The sequence below is a fragment of the Notamacropus eugenii genome, chromosome 7 (genome assembly GCF_028372415.1).
Source record: "Notamacropus eugenii isolate mMacEug1 chromosome 7, mMacEug1.pri_v2, whole genome shotgun sequence".
NCBI classification, from domain to species: domain Eukaryota; kingdom Metazoa; phylum Chordata; class Mammalia; order Diprotodontia; family Macropodidae; genus Notamacropus; species Notamacropus eugenii.
In genome coordinates this window covers 55,774,197-55,793,055 of record NC_092878.1, presented here as the reverse complement: position 1 = coordinate 55,793,055, position 18,859 = coordinate 55,774,197, and the positions used below count along the sequence as shown (strand labels likewise).

At 45.7% G+C, this 18,859-nt stretch overlaps 2 protein-coding genes across 6 annotated transcripts in view; one reads left to right on the top strand and one right to left on the bottom strand.

Moving 5' to 3' along the window:
- Positions 1-16,270, bottom strand: part of LOC140514452 (gamma-tubulin complex component 4-like) — a 29,027-nt gene extending 12,757 nt beyond the window's left edge. For 2 of the 5 annotated variants that reach the window (XM_072624866.1, XM_072624870.1), the window contains exons 1-11: positions 15,751-16,270; positions 10,256-10,384; positions 8,314-8,436; positions 7,825-7,878; positions 7,315-7,371; positions 5,187-5,266; positions 3,534-3,735; positions 2,521-2,686; positions 2,075-2,199; positions 1,412-1,462; positions 95-200 (exon numbers count right to left, since the gene is read on the bottom strand). In XM_072624866.1, coding sequence (XP_072480967.1) covers positions 95-200; positions 1,412-1,462; positions 2,075-2,199; positions 2,521-2,686; positions 3,534-3,735; positions 5,187-5,266; positions 7,315-7,371; positions 7,825-7,878; positions 8,314-8,436; positions 10,256-10,384; positions 15,751-15,828 — 1,171 coding nt within the window. In that variant the 5' untranslated portion in view covers positions 15,829-16,270. The remainder of the gene's footprint in view (positions 1-94; positions 201-1,411; positions 1,463-2,074; positions 2,200-2,520; positions 2,687-3,533; positions 3,736-5,186; positions 5,267-7,314; positions 7,372-7,824; positions 7,879-8,313; positions 8,437-10,255; positions 10,385-15,750) is intronic. The other 3 variants (XM_072624868.1, XM_072624869.1, XM_072624871.1) reach the window with 3 other exon arrangements.
- Positions 16,271-16,862: 592 nt separating this feature from the next.
- Positions 16,863-18,859, top strand: part of LOC140514469 (uncharacterized) — a 65,804-nt gene continuing 63,807 nt past the window's right edge. The window contains 1 exon segment of the mRNA XM_072624897.1: positions 16,863-17,486. Coding sequence (XP_072480998.1) covers positions 17,144-17,486 — 343 coding nt within the window. The 5' untranslated portion in view covers positions 16,863-17,143.

The following is an 18,859-nucleotide window of genomic DNA, read 5'->3' as shown; positions in this document are numbered from 1 at the left end:
GGCTGCCCCTCAAGCCCTCAATGAAGAAGCTGAGAGTTGGGCTCTTCTCTCAAGGAAAGTAACTTAGTCATTCACTCTTCTGTTGAGTACTTACCATGCTCAGTTACTGCAGTGGGCGGTGTCTTTAACATATGCTGGGCTGTGTCAATGAAGGCCTGGAACAGTTCTCCTCGTCCCAGCAGGTAAAAGTCTTTAATGATCTTTGAAAAAGAATGTCAGTATACAAGTCAACAATCACACAAGTCTTAGGAATTCTTCGCTATCCAAGGAATTGAATTCAATCCAATTAAAGCATTCACAAAGCTCCTATTATGTATAAGGCACTGTCCAAGGAGAGAGGAACACACAGAAGAAAATTAAATTACCCCTACTGTTGAGTGGCTTATAGTCTACTTGGGAGATGGAATATTTACCTAAATAAGTAAAACTAAAGATAAATTAGAGCAGAAAGCACTAAAAACTGGGGAGATAAGCGAAGGCTTCCCTGAGGAAGTGGAACCCAAGTTAAGCCTTGAAGGAAGAAGACGAGGACTTTTGCAAAGCAGAGATGACAAAGGAATGCATTCCAGACATGGGGGGGATGGCTCATGTGAGAAGAAAGAGGCTGGAGACGAAGCATTTGGGAACAGTTAGTTCTCATAATGGTCAGAACACAGAGCTCATGAAAGGGAATAGTATGAAGTAACACTGGCAAAGTAGGTTCCCAGACTGTAGAAAGGCTTTTAAACTAGAAACAGTGCAGAGCTGTCTCCTTAATTAGGACCCAACTAACACATGGATTTGGAGGCAGCGTGGTACAGTGGATAAAGAGCCAACCTCAGAGTCAAGAAGACCTGGGTCCAAGTCCCTTTTGGGATAGATCTTGGTTGTATGACCCTGGGCAAATCACTCAACCTCCACATAAATTCTCTAAAACAAGGAGTTGCAGAGAAGGTACTGATATACACTGATAGAATGTTTTTCCTTGGGAATTCCCCATACCAATGAACACAGTGTCATTTCCTTCCTGTCCCCAACAGATGGATGTGAGATTCTGCCCCTCTAAACAGGCATATCAAGAAGAGAAATTTTAGTGGTGCTGTTAAGCCAGGAAGATTACAGTATATTTGATATCTTTACTTGGTGGCAACACAAATGATAAAATTACAAGAAAACTTATGTCTATCTCTTTGTCCTACAGTATGGTATATCTCTACAATCATGTTTGTATTTACAGAAGCAAATCCTGGAAGGAATTATTCCTTCAGATGACACCCAGCAATGGGCTGCTCATTTTGGGGAAGAGTATACAAGGTCATCCTAAGAATCCAGGGATAGGTTTTTTTCCCCAAATCAATAGAGTTAGGGAAGGCAAAGGTCATTTCCTGTTAGTTACATTTTAACAATAAAGAAAAATAAATGAAACTATTACCTTTAGTTGGCCTAATAAATCTGACTCCTCCACCATAAGTTTCCATAGATGCTGAGGAAACAAGAACATCAGTGAAATCCCATTTTGAGAACACCATTACAAAGGAGGATTCTTTATTTAAAAAGCTGCTCTATATTCCACTGAATGACTCAGGAAAGAATACTACTCATATGATCATGACAATAAACTGTCTACAAAAAACCCTTCTGAAAACCTGCTACTAGACCCTGTACAGACGGCAGCAGCAAGAGAGCTTAGCCCTTCGTCCTTTTGTTCTTTAGTGGAAAACCCAATCTGGTCCCAAGCTCCCGTGGAGCAGAAATACACACACAAAGTGAAACAAAGATCTCATCTATTCCTTCAACTAAAGAAAACGTTGTGACGCGAGATGCTGAGTGGATTGTGTCTCTGTCACCGTCAGGCAGCTAGCAAGGCATTCCATGTCCCATAAGAGACTGAGCTCAGTAAGAGGGAAGGACACTTACTATGGCAGCATTCCTAAAACCCAAAGACGGAGAAAGCGTCTGGCCTGAGGAATCATTTCTTCACCCTGGTCTCTAGTGCCAGCTAGAAGAAGCAGCTGCTGTGCTCCACTCTCTATCTTTCCAGGTCAATCCACCCCCTCAGAAAACATATGCTGGATCAGACACTTAAAAGGCAAACCTCAGCAACAGTGCTGCGTATCCGGTCCACCACCAGCTCAAAATCCACAAGGCTGAAAAGAGGCTGCTGCTTGAGGCGATGCAGTTCGGCAGCAAAGGTGTCTTCTTGATTCTTTAAAATAGATCCTGTGTATCATGGACAGTAGGAGGAGAGACCCTCGGAGCTATGCTATCAACAACGCTCTGATTCTTTCATTTGTTACTATAGACAATCTAACTAACCAGGGTCTAGTAAATACAGGGCAATAATTTTTGCTCTTAACCACTGGGTGCCACTTCCCTTGCTTTGAAGATTTCTGACAAGAAGCATCATGGTGCCCTCTTACAAGATTTATTTCAAAATATGATGTACTACACTGACCACTGCCTTGGCTCATGAGGCAATGGGCAATAAAAGCTGCTCTTGACCAGCTCTTGGGGATGAGATGTTAGGACAGGACTTCCTACCTTTTCTGGTCAGATTCACATTCTGATTCTCAAACATCTGTACAGACTCTCCTACAAACAGGATTTTTTCAGCGACTCTCACTGGAATATAGGAAGGAAGTATTTCCACCCGAAGGGAAAACTGCTTCAGGGATGGGGCCAGCATGTTCTCTTCCTCAATCAGGCGCTGGGTGAGGAGATACAGAGTGACAAAGGAAACAAGAAAGTATGCAGTAACTCTATCTATCTCCATCCTTTATATTCCATAGTTAATATATTGGGCAATAGGGACTTTAAACCCAGGGATGTACAACTCCCACCTGCCAGGCATGTACTGTGCTTGCAAGGAGGTAGTCTAGCCTGGTGGCTAGCAGGCAGGAGAGGCACAACACATGAACGTTCTAGTTCTAGCATTGCCATTAACTAGTTACAGGACTCTAGCTAAATCATTCAACTGCTCTGAGCCTTAGTTCCTTCCTCTGTAAAATGAGTAGGTTGGACTAGACCTGTGAAGTCCTAAAAAAAAAAATCCTATTATGCTCAGTTCCAAGAATTTATGATTCTTATGTAATACACTGGCATCTATATAGGTTTTTGTGAATCCTAATTAAGACCTTGAGCTGCATCAAAAAGCTGCCAGAGAGACACAACTTAAGGAGCTGTCCACTTCCTAAGTATGGTATTAGTATGGTATGAAGAAGGCCTCACAACTGCCCAGCCTAATGGATTATCATAGACTCACGGGTCTGGAACTGGATCAAGTCCAATCTCATTTTAGAGACGAGGAAAATAGGCCCCAGGGAGGTTAAGTCTGGACCTAGACAAACAAGCAAAGGAGGTGGGGGTTGTACTCTTCAGCGCTCTTTCCCATGCATCCTGCAAACCTCATTCAGACAAAGGCAAATATCAGGAGGGACAGGCTGAAGGAAGTGGCGCAGATGGCACCGAGGTGGCAGGCTCAGTGCAAGCTCATGTGAGAGGGCGAAGGGGTCACTATCTGGTGGAATGTACTGCCTTTCCCTTCAAATCCTCACCAGGTCCTGAAGTTCTCGTAACTGCTTCCCTGTCAGGCCTCCAATGCCCAGGTCTTCCTCCTCCTCCTCCAGTTGAGTAGAGACAAGGCCAGAAGATGGGCCCTGTTTAATAAAGAACTCTTCGTGTTGGTCCAAGAGGAGGCCATGTAGCATCCAGGCAGAAAGCTGCTTGTACATGACCCCATGGCACACTGCCAAGATCCTGAGTGGAGAAAGGGAGAGAAAAACCAATGCCATAAAAGCCCTTGCTGGGCACAAACACCCAGGCCATTCTGGGACGTCACTAGAGGGTACTGGCCAAGATCTGAGTAAGAATTTGGTGAGTCAGAAGGGAAACTGTCCATTACACTAAAAATAATCATTCCATTTTTATTCCTATCTTTTTGGAATTAGTCATTAAATTTCTTATAATTAAAGTTCCCATATTAAGTTTAAAATGTCCTTCAGCTATTTTGACAGTTTCTTTTCCATATTGTTTATTCTCACCCTGCGTAAGAGTTTCAGAGCTGAAAATTCCTGCTAAAACACAATGAGATGAGCTCAGAGAAGTCTGTTTCTCTGCCAGCAAAAGCAGTTTGCTCCTTTTCTCTTGTTTCACCAAAAAGGAAGGGAATGGATGTGGTAAGGGAGGATGACTCAATTAGAAATGGAGCATTACAAAAATACATGAAAAGAGAAGATCAAGCACCCTCTCCAGAACTAGCTCAAGTATTTCCAAGATGTTCTTGTGCAGTAACCAAATATTAGAATTAGAAGGAAACTTGGAGATCAGAGTCCAGTCTTTCCACCCAGGACAGAAGCTTAACTTCAAGTTTTAAAGAAGGTAAGATAAAAATGGGCAATATGAGCTGGTTCCCTACCACCGCCAGCATCAAACAGAAAATTCTCTGCTTAGCCCCCTTCTTACCTTTCCGGTCTTCTTATCCTCTACTTCTCTCCATATACTTTACAATCCAGCAGCTCCTGCCTTCTCCTAACTCCATGCTTTGTTACAGGCTGTCCCACTGCCTGGGAGGTTTTTCCTTCTACTCTCCACATGTTGGCTCCCTTGGCTTACTTCAGGACTCAGCTCAAATCCCACCATCTACTGGAGGCCTTTCCTGGTCCCTCCCCAATACCAGTGGCTGATCTGAAATTACTTTTCAACTACTCCATATAAACAATATCTTATATGTAAATAGTTTAAAAGTTGTTTCTCCCATTAGGAAAATAAGATACTTGAGAGGAGGGACAGTATTTTTACCTTTCTTTGTATTTTCAGGCTTAGCAAAGAGCCTGGCAAATAGTAAACATTTAATAAAATGCCGGTTGACTTACTGACTGAAAATAGCAATTACTTTAAAAGATATACTCAAATATAGCCAAGCAAAACCCAGCATATATAATGGTAACACCCTAAGGATGATGGGATCTGACAATCAGAGGGACCTTAAAGTCATCCACACTAATTCATTCTCTTTTATGTAGTACCATCCTGGATTCTTTATTGGCTGGCATCCTGGCCTCTCCTACTTTGATCATATAGACCTATCTGCTCAGTGTTAGCTTTTCAGTCCCATCTATTACTAACTATTTTGGAGAAGTTTTAGATCATATGCAAATAAAATGGTCTTGATGAACTGTGTCAATCTTATTTAAGTTTTTGTGACTTACTTTTCTAGCGCACTGCGTACAGGAGGCAGTCCCCCATAGCTGTATTTGTATACTGTTTCCAAGATCTGACACCCATGAATCTGTGGAAAAGATAAACTTCTAAAAATTATACAGTGCCTGCTGCACAGTTTAAATTGTACATTCAGTTGTGATTGGTCCAGGAGGGACCTACTGAATCAATTCCAGTGGCACTTCCATAACTTTGTCCTTTCCTACCTCTTACACATCAACAGTGACTCCCTCATCTCACTCCCCCAATACACACACAAACACACACGCACACACTGATCCAGTGACAGTGGCCTCATTGCTGACATTCTGTCACTGGACTTCAGGCATTTTCCCCAGCTATCACTCATGCCTGGAAATCTTTCCTCCTCACCTCTGCCTCCTAGTTTTCCTGGATCCTTCAAGTCTCAGCTACAGTCCCCCCTTCTGCAAGAAGCCTTCCTGGATCCCCATATTTGCAGGTGCTACTAGCTACATATTCCATTGGGTTTCCTAAAAGTGACTGAATGGGTCAGTCAATCTCCTCCTGAGCCAGATCTACTTGGGGATATGCCTATTAGCTTGTTCTGGAAGAAGAAAGTAGAACTTCTCCACAAAGATACTGCATAAGAATGTTTAAATGTTTAGATTACAGGTTCTAGATTCATCAGCCAAGAATGAATATGTTAATTCAGAAGTAAAAACTACCAGCCCCCCCATCAGCTTCTTTAAGGAGAGAGTTTTTATCTTTGCTTCTGTAGTCAGAAAGGATAACATGGATGTAGCACATTTCCAATTGTGCAGAGTGAAGTCTAGTAAAATGTGCAAATCTTTTCTATTTCTGCTGAACTTCAGCCCACAGCATCCCTAGGCCCATCGTGGAAAAGAAGGTGAGTGAACCACCAGCTCTTCTTGGATTTTTCACTCTCCTTTCCCAATTGAAATGAGACAGAGAAGGCTAACATGGGAAAGGAGAGAAAATTTTCATCTGGCTCGTAACTCCATTCATGGTGGTACTTTTCTTCTCATTTTGGGGGGACAGGGGAGTGTAAAGAAGCTGCAGGGGTAGAGAGGTCCATGAAGAAGCCCACACAAGGCTTCCAGGAATGGAGGGGATGCACTTAAACAACTCACTGTGCATACAGCTGGGTATGTGTCTACACAACACAAAATGAAGTAGAGGGCTGGCAACTGTTTGGTCCAATTCATCAAAGAAAGAAGCCAAATTAGATACTTTTGCCTCTGTGCTATGGTTACCTCTATGTGGGACTGAGTCCTACCCTTCATTCAATTCTTTGGCCTAAATTATCTGGTTGGGCTTTTTAGCTGAAGAAGTGGCACTTATTTACTCTGTGTGTGTGTGTGTGTGTGTGTGTGTGTGTGTGTGTGTGTGTGTGTATGTGTATGCATAAGTACAAGTGTGTATGTGTAAGAGAGGCAGACAGACAGATCAGAGTTGGGGGGGGAGAGAAAGAGAAGGGGGCAAGAGGGAGGGAGCCCATATACATTAGTATTGATATGTATTCTGCATCTGTGTGACATTTACAAAGGTCTCATTAAATATCTCTGGGGTTGGGAGTGTGTAGAAGGAGGGAAAGAGGACAGGAGTGTGTCACATGCAACCCAATTGTCTCACTGCAGATTTTTTTAAAATGCTGTGGATGAATTTGTAAAAATTATACTACTTTCAAGGCTGCTTCCTGTGATTGTTCTTATAACAACTCAAGAGAAAAGGACTCAGGGAGCCAGAGGGTACTTTTCACAACCCAACTTGACTAGGTAATCTACTCAGCACTTGCTGATCTCAGAGTTACTAGCTCAGATCCCAAAAGCCAACAGTCTCCCAGAATACTTGGAATCAATTTTTCCATGACAGTAATAATAGCAACAACCTAAGTAAAAAGTACATTTAACAAAGTTAGGTGAATGACTTAGGCATGGTGACCTCTTAATACTGAAGCATGACCTTGAGGAAAAAGCTCCTTGCTCCCATCAATGATCAACATGTATGATGCCTTTCCTTCTCAGGTCTAATTTCATGGTTCCCCCAAACACAACAGTTTGAAGAAATCTATGTGGTGCAAATCACTAAGCACACTGAATTACGTACATCATTAACCAGAATAAAAGAAGTGCTTACCTTCTGACTCTTAATCTGTTCAACAACAACCATCACTGAGGGAAAAAGAAGTTGGAACTACAAAGCAAAGCAAAAGTTAATTAATCTAATGTAATCTCTTACGTGTTCCAAATGTAAGAGAGGGAGTATAAACATAAGCTCTGGAAATGATGGCGTTTCTGAATGAAGATACAGAGATCAACTCCAGCCAGAAGAGGCAAAAAAAGGGCCTACTCCTCTCAGCCTATCTTTAGCTAGAAACACCTATTTTGGAGGCTGGCAGGATAGTCAGTATAACATCAACATGGACAACTTTAGTACCAAATGTTAAGAGACGATTTATCTTCAGAATTCATGAAATAATGCTCATATAATAAAGCAGATTAAATGTACAAAACGTAAAATTTTAGATTCAAATTCCGAATCTGGAAGTAGGAGAGCTCTTCAAAATACTAGATTAGTCAAATATACCTAAAAGACTGAGAGAACAGACAAAAAGAACCCAAGATATTCCATTATCTACAAAGATACCTGGTCCAAGGAGTAATTGACATGTGATATGGAAAGGTGAGGGTCAGCAAGGAACTGCAATAAAAAACATAATTAGAAAAACACCATCTCAAAAAGTTTCTAACCTATGACCTAAGAACACTGGCTGGGGAGAGGGAGAGAAAAGACCTTGTGGTAATGAGTGCTTTTAGGTTCCCACAGAAGATAGTGATACAGGGTCACTAAAGTGATACAGGTCACTAAAAACTGAAAGCAAAATGTTCACAGAATACCCTGGAACCTCTTACAGAGGCAAGAAGTTACTTTGATCATTAAATGAACAATACGGAGAGCTTATAGTGGTATATGCTCATTAAAGGCATTTTCCCAATTCTGAAACCCTAATTAAAGGAAGACAAGCTATGGTGGGGAGGGAGGACCGCATTTTCTTTCCAAGGATGTGGTCTAGTGAGGAAACTGGGGGACTCAGGGGCATTACTGCCTGCCTCTTTCTCCTCTTCTCTACCTCACCTCTTGCTCCAAGTCAAGCAGTGCTTGACGATATGGCTGCAGGATGGAGTCCAGACCTGTGCAGAAGGCCCGCAAATAAATTCCATGTAATCCACCCTGGCCTTGCTGGGACAGATGGTGATCCTGCGATTAAACAAAGGCTAATTAAATTAGCTCCAGGATTGGGACTTGCAGATCAAGTGCTGAACCTGGAGTCACAAAGACCTGAGTTCAAATATGGCTTCAAAACACCTCCTAGCTGTGGAACCCTAGACATGTAAAACTTCCTCTGTCTGCCTCAGTTTCCTTTGTAAAATGAGGATACTAACAGCACCTACCTCCCAGAGCTGCTGTGAGGACCAAATGGTACATCTGTCAAGTGCTTTACAAAATCCTTTAAGTATTATTTAAATACTATCCTTTTTGTTGTTATTACGTCATTATTAGTTGTACTGCTGATGTTTGAATAGCTGTGTCAAATTAACCTCCGTAAGAAGAAACATACAACGGAGTGAGGGAAATAGTTTGCCCATTAACATTGTTGGACCACAGATTGACAACACCAAAGGTCCTTGGAGTTCATCCAGTCCAACTTTCTCACTTCAGAGATGAGGAAGAGGTTCAGAGAGGTTAAGTGATCTGTCCAAGGTCACAAGAGGTAGAACTGGGGACTGAGTCCAGATTTGGTGCAGTGTGGAGCACTGGTCCTAAGACAAAGGAAAACTGAACTCTAGTGCTGGTTCCAAGACCGATTAGGTGGACAGCCTGAAGCAAAGTCACCTCACTTCTCTGAGCCTGGGTTTACTTCTCTGTAAAATGGGAAAAATATATTTATACTCCCTACCTAAAAGGATGTTGCGAGGAAAGCATTTTGTAAATATTTATATCAGTGTGAGTCATAATTCCTATTCCCACCTTCCAAAACTGATGTCATGTTTATTTTAAGCCAGAACCTTCTTAACCCTTTGCCTTAAGGAAGAATAAAAACTTTGTGATGAAAAAAGAAAAAGGACAGAATTCCTCCTCTGTTGAAAAAAATCCATCTTCCTTGAGAACTATTGGATCTGCGGAACCCATATTTTTAACTCCAACTTGAGCAAAAGCCCAGCCAGAAGTCTAAATTTAAAACCAGCCTCCAACTCCCTTCTCTCTCTTTCTAATGTGTATAATGCCACTCATAGACAGATGTTCTTCTGAGACCAGAGAGGTTCTGTTACTTCCTCAAAGGTCACATAGGAAGTATGTGACAGAACCAGATCCCCACCCAGCACTCTTCACATCGTACGCTGCTGACTCTTATGCTGTAGAACAAAAACTCCCAGAACTTACAGAAAAACAATTCAAATAACGACACATTTGTAAATAACCTTAGGGGAATTCCATCTTCCACAGGACTCTCTCTTTCATTCATCACATGGATCTGTTATGCTTCTAGGAAGCTAGGAGTTGAAATCACAGAGAGGCAAATTTATACTCAATGTCAGGAAAAAACTTCCTAACATCTACCAGGGGTGGGGAACCCGTGTCCTCAAGGCCACATGTGGTCCTCTAGGTCCTCAAAAGTGGCCCTTTGACTGAACCTAAACTTCACAGAACATATCTCCTTTGTTCTGTAAAACTTGGACTCAATCAACAGACTGTACCTGAGGACCTAGAAGGCCACATGTGGCCATGAGGCTGCAGGTTCCCCGCCCCTGACTTAGACCTATCCAAGCAGGGAATGGGTTACCTCAGGAAGTAATGAATTCTCTCCCATTAGAAGTCTTCAAGGACTGCTTGTAGTAAGAGTTTGGGCTATTTAATTCTCAAATTCAGTGACTCTATAAATGTTCCTGTCATTAATATTATTCGTAACACTGTTATTAATGTTACTATTAATACTACCGATACTTGGCACTCTTCTGAGCCCAAATGCAAGACGTATAAAAAACATCACCACTGTCCTCAAGGGCCGACCACCCACCTGCTGCTGCACATGGCCTGTATATCGTTCAATGAACTCTGTAAAGCGAATATAGTCCGTGCCAAGGCGGCAGAGTCGATTCAGGACGCTGGTTTCACTCGGATGGAGAAACGGAAAGTCCTGTGACACCTACAAAAGTGGTAACAACATTAAGGACACAGATGCCTCTGATTCATTTGACTCCCACCCTAAGGATACTCCAAATGCTTTACAATAATGACAGGATGTTTTTCTCCAAATGTTTTATGATGACATTTTTTTCTCCTCATTCTGCCTTTTGTGAGGTGTATTTATCAGAAGAGTTCTGTAAAATATAACTATTTGCACATTACTGGCATCTTTTTAAAGTGATTATAACAAATACATCATCATGTAAATGTCACTTAAAAAGAAAATGGTGTTTATTTTTTAAATGTAAAATTTCAATTAACAAGCATTTATTTTCTTTCTCTCCTTCTCTCTCATTAAAAAGAAAAAAAGAAAAACAAAACCCCTGTAATAAATGTGTATAGTTGGGCCAAACAAATTCTTGTACTGTCTAGGTCTAAAAAATGTCTCATTCTACATTTTGAATCCATCACCTGAATGGACTTTCATAATCTGGAAGGAGGTCAAGGAAGCTATGTAATAAGCAATTACCTTTTCCTTCCTAATCCCTTCAGCCTTGCCATCTCTAACATTCCACCAATGAATAAACACTTACCAAGCACCTTCTGTGTGCCCAGGACTGTGCTAGTTGTAGGGGATATGAAGAGGCACACCAACATATGCATATGAAAACTTAAAAAAAAAAAAAACTACTCAAGAGACAATGCAAGGCAATTGTATGAAGAAATTAAACAAAAAAAGTAAGAGAATTCTCCTCTTCTCAAACCCTATCACTTCACTAAATACCAAAGATGAGAAAGTCTATAAATAAGACAACTTTCTAAGTTGCTAAAATTGGAAAGTTTAGGGAAAAAATCCACCCAAACCACAGGTTAAATACAAAAAAATTCAAAAAGAAGAGGAAGAACAGCGCCGACTCCTTCTCCTTGGCTGAGCTCTTCAATTTCACGACCACTTTCTGAGCACCTCTGGGACAGGCACGGTGAGCAACAGAGGAAAAATGCAGCTGCATCTGCTCTTAAGGAGTTTACATCATACTGAGCAATACAGATAAGTAAATACAAAATGTATAAAAAGTCATGGGGGAAGGGTATCAACAAATGGGAAATGGGAAGAGGCATCTTATCTTCTGAGCTGAAGCTTGAAGAGAGCGGGGTCCCAAGAGGCAAAATGAAAAAGGAAAGCCTTTTAGGCATGGGGCACAGCATGGGTAAAGGCATGGAGAGAGGAGATGGGGTGCTCTCTACTAAGAATAAATAGAACCCAGTACAGATGGAACATTTAGTATATAAAGGAAAGTAATATGTAACCCTAGTGTAAAAAAAAGCTGGAGCCAAACTGGGAAGGGCTTTAAGTGTCTCTGATCCCTTCCCCTCCTCCCCAAAAAAAGTCTGAATTTTTTTCCAGTGCCAAAAAATCACCATTGAAACTCCTTGAGCAGAGGAATGACAAGATCATACATATGCTTTAAGAACATTACTTTGGTAGTTCTGTGGAGGGTGGACTGAAGAAGAGGAGACCAGATGCAAGGAGAACAATTAGAAAGTTATTCCAATTTCAAGGCATACACTGGTGAATTTGCATTTGATTTTAGAGGCAACAGGGAGCCATTAAAGCTTCATGAGCAGAAGAGTAGCATGGTTAAACCTATTCTTTAAGGATATGACTTTGGCATAAAAAGAACAGACTGAAAAAAGGGAGGGAGTGCAAATCAGAGGTTACTACAATAGTCCAGGTGAAAGGTGATGAGGACCACAAGTAGGAAGGCTCCCATGAGAGGAGAGAAAAGAACGTAGGTGAGAATGTCATGGAGGCAGAAGAGGTATGACTTACCAACAGATTGATCCCTGGGGGACGAAAAGGCTAAAGGAAGGATGAAGGATGACTCAGAGTTTCAGTTGTTTAACGGATAGTTGGAGACGTGGCACCAGAGCTCAGGACTGAGATGAGGGCTATCTGCCAAGAGATAATAGTTGGTCCCACGGGAACAAGAGGTGAACACCGTAAAAGAGTAGAGGTAAAGGAGAAGAGGGTCCAGGACCCAGCACTGTGGTGCTCCCACCCAGGGACAGTGCTTACGGGAGGATATGGATGAAGATCCTGCAAAGAGACTGAGAAGGATGGGTAGAGCAGAGAGGAAGAGAAGTATGAAAGAACAATGTCATACAAATCCAGAGATGGGAAAGTCAGAAAGAGGAGGCAGAGAAGTCAAGAATGATGAGGACTGAGAAAAGACCACTGGAATTAATAATACAGAGATCACTGGTAACCTTATACACAGTAACTTTAGCCAAGTGGTGAGGACAGAAGCAAGGATGCAGGAGGTTGAAAAACATGTGGGAAATGAGAAAGTAGAAGCAATGAGTGCAGACAGCTTTTTCTAGAAGTTTAACAGAAAACAGCTGGCATGTTTATGGGGCATCATGGAAAGAGCCGGTGGACAGGGAGAGATTAGAAATTTGGGAGAGCAAAGAGATATCTGAAAGAGCAAGTTCCCAGAGGAGATAGGAGAGGAGGTGATCAAAGGTTTTAGTAGAATAGGGCTTCTTCATTTTTACTGTGTCATGGACTCCTTTGGCAGATCATGTCTGGTGAAGGCCAAAGACCCCTTTTTCAGAAAAGTTTGTAAATATGCAAAAATAAAAAGCATGAGATTGCCAAAAGAACTAATTATATTGAAAATGTTATCAAACTGTTAAAAAAAAAAAAACCAAGTTCAAGGAATCTCTGACGTAGAGGATTTGGCATTAGTGAAGAGAAGGGCCATGTCTTCTTCCTTGACTAATGCAAAGGAGAGGATAACACCGAGATGATTTGAAGTACATAACAGAGTATATTAGCAAGCACCCTAGCACACCCAGGATGGCCTGCTAGCACAGGTTCTTTGATCTGCTTTTAAAGGAAAGACTGCTCAAAAAGGGGTTAACAATCCTACTTTAATTACATTCACTAGTTCAGGGGAAAAGTCAGCACCCTGAACTTGGAGAAAATGCAAGCAGAGAAATTAGCACAAAGACATACAGAACTCCAACAGTCTGGGTAAAGCAATATTGCTGTACACTTTATGTACATCACTGGATTGAGGGAGCACAGCCATCGGAGCAGTCGGGGTGTGGGGCGGAGATGTGTGGGCTCCGAACATATGGCTACTCAGAATCTCCACCAGGAAATCAAAGAAATCCAAAGATCCTTCTTATGAGTGGACCCCCAAAGCAAATGCCTACTCCCAGAATATATAACAAAGACTTGGCATCTGATTGGCTGAGTGCTCAGGAGCTTGAAGGTGCCCCAGCACTTAATTAGAAACTCCCTGTAGCCAGGGCTCTATGTGTCTATTAATGGTCAAAGAAGATCTTCAAATTCCCTTAACATTCCACAGAGGAGAAGAGGAAGCTCATGATGAACAGTCCTGAACTTTGAGTGAAGTGTGAGTTGAGACCTGCTGTCTAGAGAGAGCAGGGAAGGGGTGGGAGACAAGTACAACAGAAGGTCAATCAGGGAAGAGAACTGGCAAGCAGAAGTGAAGGCCAAGTCAAGATTAAGTAATATCCATTTGTGGAAGACCTAATTAGCAGTGCTGGGACTTCCTCTAGCAGCATTCATTAGCATGCAAGTAGGAGCAGATAATCAATCAGCAAGTATTTATTAAGTTCTCATTATAGGCTTGGCATTGTGCTAGGCAAAGAAAAATCGTCCTTTTCCTCAAGGATCTAAGTACTCCACTGCGGAGATACGACATATTTGCAAGCAAGTCAATACAGAACGTACACAATACAATTTTTCAAGGGGAGAACTAGCAGCTGCGGGCCGGCGCCTCATGGAGGAGATGGCACCTAAGGGCCTCCAGGAAGAGGGGACAGCCTGTGACAGGCACAAGGAGGGGAAAGGGAATTGCATGGGCTCAGTTTGGCTGCAAGGGAGTGCGTCAAGGGTACTCATGTCTAATCGATCACTCTGGAGTTAGACTGTGAGGGTATACTCCATGCCCGGTGGAGAAGTCTGAGCCTAGAGCCCAGCCAGAGCTAGGAATGCTCCTTGGGCAGGGGAGGGAAATGGTCAGGTCCATGTTTTAGAAGGGAACCCCGGGGAGGATGCATTCAGGAGGCGGCTTGGGTGTGAGAGGCAGAGGCAGGACTCGCTGATAGACACGGAGGCTAAGGGAGAAGGACAGGGAAGGCTGGATCTGGGCTGGGGGAGACGGAGCTTTGGACAGGAACCGGGAAGTCAGCAGGAGGAAAAGGAGATTCAGGGATGGAGAGGAGGGCTTTTTGGACACGTGGAGTTTGAATTTCTTATAAAACACCTGGTTTAAAATACCTAACGGGCAGGGTGTGAGGTGTCTATGCAGGGAAAGAGACTAAGGCTGCATATCCAGGCAGGATGCCATCCGCGTGGGGAAGATAACGAGGTCCCTGAGAAAGGAGAGGGCACAGGCACACCTGCATCCGGGGAGCTGAGGAGTGGTCACATACGTAGGCAAAAGTCGGGTGGGGGGAAATTAAGTATTACAAACTGAGAGAGGAGTGTCCGGGAGCTGGGGGCTGGGGGGGGCGTAAAACGTCAAATACTGAAGCGAGGACTTGCCAATAAAGAGACCATTAGTAACCTGAAGAGTCTAGTTTCGTTGAATGATGGGGTCAAGAGACAGACTGCAGAGGGTCAGGAACGAAGAGGGCGCAGCGCGGGCAGCTTCTCCCAGCAGGGGGTCCAAGGGAGAAGAGGCTCGTAGGAGGGGCTGCACGGTCAGAGCCTCTGGAGGGGGGCTCGGGTCAAAGGGCAGCCTGAGCCTGGCAGGGGACCCCTGCTGTGAGGCGGCCAAGGCGGGGGCGGACCTCGGACCTCGGAGAAGTCTGACCCGCCTGCTTCATTTCTTAATTCTTACAGACCGGGCTGGTTACCGTAAAACACAGCGCAGGGTCCGCAATCACCTTGGACCGTCTTGGGGTTCCTAGGCAGACGCTGCAGCTGCTTGCCCTTTCCTTCTCTAGCTTATTTTACAGATGAGGAAACTGAGGCAGGCAGGGTGAAGTGACACAATTCTCCCTCGGCCATTCATTCTCTTCAGCCCTCTCGCGCAGACCCCGGTCGTGGCCCCGCCCCTCTACCCCAGCCCGCGCCAGAGCCCCGGGAGCCGACCCCCTCCCGCCCTTTTCCAGGCTCCGCCCCCTCATTAGCGGCTCCCAGGCCAAGCCCCGCCCCCCGCTCCTCCACCGCAGGCCCCGCAGTCCGTCCACGCTCCCTACTCCCAGGGTCCCGCCCCTCTGACCGCCTTACCCCGCCCCCCCCAGGTCCCGCCCCGGCCCTAAACACTGGCACTCTTAACTCCGCCCCTTGCTTTCCCCGTCAGGTGGAGTTCCAATTAGCGCTCCCTTCAGGGTGGGCCGTACCTGGAGGCCGCTCCGCTTGTTCCAGGTGAAGATGGCACCCGGGTACCCGCTCAAGGCCAAGAGCAGCTCGTGGATCATCCCCACGGCGGGCAGCGGGCCGCTGAGGCAGCGTCCGCCGGCGCGAGCTCCCCCGGCCGTCGGGGGAGGAGCGCTGCTCCAGCCGCTGTGCGCAAGGCCCGCTGGGAAGTGTAGTTCCGGCCGAATCAACTAGCCGGGAAAGACAATTCCTTCGAGGAAGAGAAAAAGGCACCGGCCAGCGCGAGGGCTTCCTTTTCCCTGCCAATGGAATCCCGGAAGCGTTCACGTAGCTTGGTCGGAGCGACCACGTTCGCTTCTAGTCCACCGAGCTCTCTGGGAGACGTAGTCCAGGCAGCGGCCTTGGCGCACGCGCCCTAAGGTCCTCGGTGTCTCCCGCGCGGACTTCCGGTTTGGGAGCCGGTCTGGGAGGCTGGAGAGCCGGGCCGGGGCCGGAGCGGGAGCGGGTGAGGCCCTCCGGGAGGCGGGGACCGGACTCGGTTCGGGGGGAGCGGTGGGAGGGGGCGGGGGTGGAGAGGAGCGGACAGATGGAGGAGGCAGGCCGGGACAGGGGTGCCTGGGGCTCCCCTCAGCCCAGTCAGTGACCGTCTGGAAAGGACGGGACGACGCCAAGAGTGACCCGGCCGGGAGCCGAGACAAAGAGACCGAAGCCCGGGCGCCCTGTCCTTTCCCGAACCCCGATCTCCCTCCCTCCGCCAGGCTCCGGGACACCCCAGGTCCTCTCCGCAGGGTCTTGTCCCCCGTGTAGAAGCGCTCCCCCGTCGGCTGTCACCCCCAGCTCACGGTGACCCCCAGGGCCCACCCGGCCCTCCCCTGTCGTGCCCGTTACGGGCCGGGACCCCGAGGTTCCCCAAACTAGAGGAAAACAAAGACCACACGTTCCTGCATCGATTGTTGCCTGGGGAGGTGGTGAAAGTGGAGCGGAGGGGGCGGGGCAGGCGCGGAGGGCTCTGGGAAGGGCTCGGATCGGGCGGGGGGCGGGCCGTGAGGGCCCCCTGCTGGGTGCTGGGTGCTGGGCCGCTGGCCCCTCCCGCCGCCTGGCAGCCGTTAGGATCCAGACCCCCCCCGGTGCTGTGGAGGTGCGGTCAGTACACGCGGTTCGCTGCTTCAGGCCGCAGAGGCAGCTTTGGGGCAGCCCCGCTCCCGTCCCTAACCCTGGCTTCTGCTCCCAGTCCAGCTGGTTCCTTCAGGCTGGCCCTGGGACGGCCTTGGATGAATGGGCGCCCCCTGTGACCCTCCCATTCCTCTGTGCCCAGGGAGAAGCTCCTCCCGCAGGTCCCCAAAGACCGAGAGGAGGCCGGGGGAAGCCCCGGCTGCCACACCTCCGTCTGATGTCAGACTGCCTCCTCTGTGAACGATGGCCAAGTCCGCTCTGAGAGGCGATGTGGGGAACTCGGAGACCTTCCGACAGCGGTTCCGGAGATTCCACTACCAGGAGGTGGCTGGGCCCCGGGAAGCTTTCAGCCAGCTCTGGGAGCTGTGCTGTAGGTGGTTACGGCCAGAGGTTCGGACCAAGGAGCAAATCCTGGAGACCCTGGTGCTGGAGCAATTCCTGGCCGTCCTGCCTGGGGAGAGTCAGCCCTGGGTACAGGAGCATCGTCCAGAGAGCGGAGAGGAAGCCGTGACCCTGGTAGAAGATTTGGAGAGAGAACCCAAGAGGCCGGAGTGCCCGGGGAGGAGCGGGGGATTCCGAAAGCAGGGTGAGGGACCACACGACAGGAGAAGTGGGGGTACAACAGGGCCCTTTGGCTCTCTGTACGATGGGTATTATTTCTGCCACGGAAACCAGTGGGTGACCGTTTGGCTGATCCTCCATCTACTATGCCAAAATGTCTCAGCAGTTTCTTGTACCGGGAATAAAAGGAGGGCATTGTTTTGAACTTCTTTACCAAATGTAGCATCTTGATCTCCCCTTTCTCAAGCTCTTTGCTGCCTGGGGAGTGGGATGTGTGGTTCTGCCCCTGTGGGATGATCTCCTTTGATGTCAAGTATTTATCCTTGGAAACCCACCCTAATCTAGCTTGTCATTGAGAACTAACGGGTATTCTGTCTAGGTCGCTGTCCCTGTGAAAGGGCAGGAAGTTCGAGCAGAGAAGGTGACACCTCTAAGATCACCTCTGCAGTTACCAAGTGTTCAGCAGGAAGCAGGGGAGTCCCAGCCCAAGGCTGTGGCCAAGAAAGAATGGGCAAGTTGCCCAGAACTAAGGCCCCAGGAACAGCTTAACCTAAAAGAGAAGCTCAGACCTCATCAAAGGACTGGTAAGAATACAGGTTCATTTAGGGAAAAGAGGGAGACACTTTAGGTTAGAGAGCTGACAATGAATGAGTGAGGCACTCTCAGGAGACTTTGGGATGTTTTAGAATGAAGTAGCCATTAGGGATCGCCAGAAGTTCACCCTCTGCCTCCTTGAAGTACCACACTTAACCTACTCACCTCAGTGATCTTTTTTTTTTTTTTTTATAAATTACCCTAAATGTTTTCAAAGGCATTTTTTGCAGAATTTAGCAACTTATTTTCTTTTGTTTCATCTATGTAAAAATAGTATTAATTCACCTTTATCAATATATAATCCTTTTCTGTTTTTTAGGATTTTTTAGGGTTTTTAGGGTTTTCCCCTCCAAGTTGAATTTTTCCTCAAGGTTTCCATTTCCCTGAATCTTTATTTTTGCTACTTTTCTCTGGAACCACCAGTTCCAGTGTTCCACATCTAGTTTGTGAAGCCCAAAATGGACCATATTTTTTTGAGAGTCTGATAAGTACAGGTTTGGCAGAACATCCTAAAGTTCTTATATGTTGTATTCATTCCCTTATATAACTCCCATTGTTGTGCTTAGGTAATAATTTATATCACCTGGTAAATTTTCATGCTGCCTCAATTTTTTTTGTTGTTGCCCTTGTGCCAGTTGGTCATTCTTTACCTTTGAATTATATAGCTTGTTTTTCTTCCTTGTACTCTATTGAACTATATCCTGTTTCTTTTTAATCACCTCTCCAGCTTAAGGCTATTTCAGCATCTCATTCTTTCCCACAGGTTGCTAGCAGATGTTTGCTAGCCACAACCAACTTGGTGTC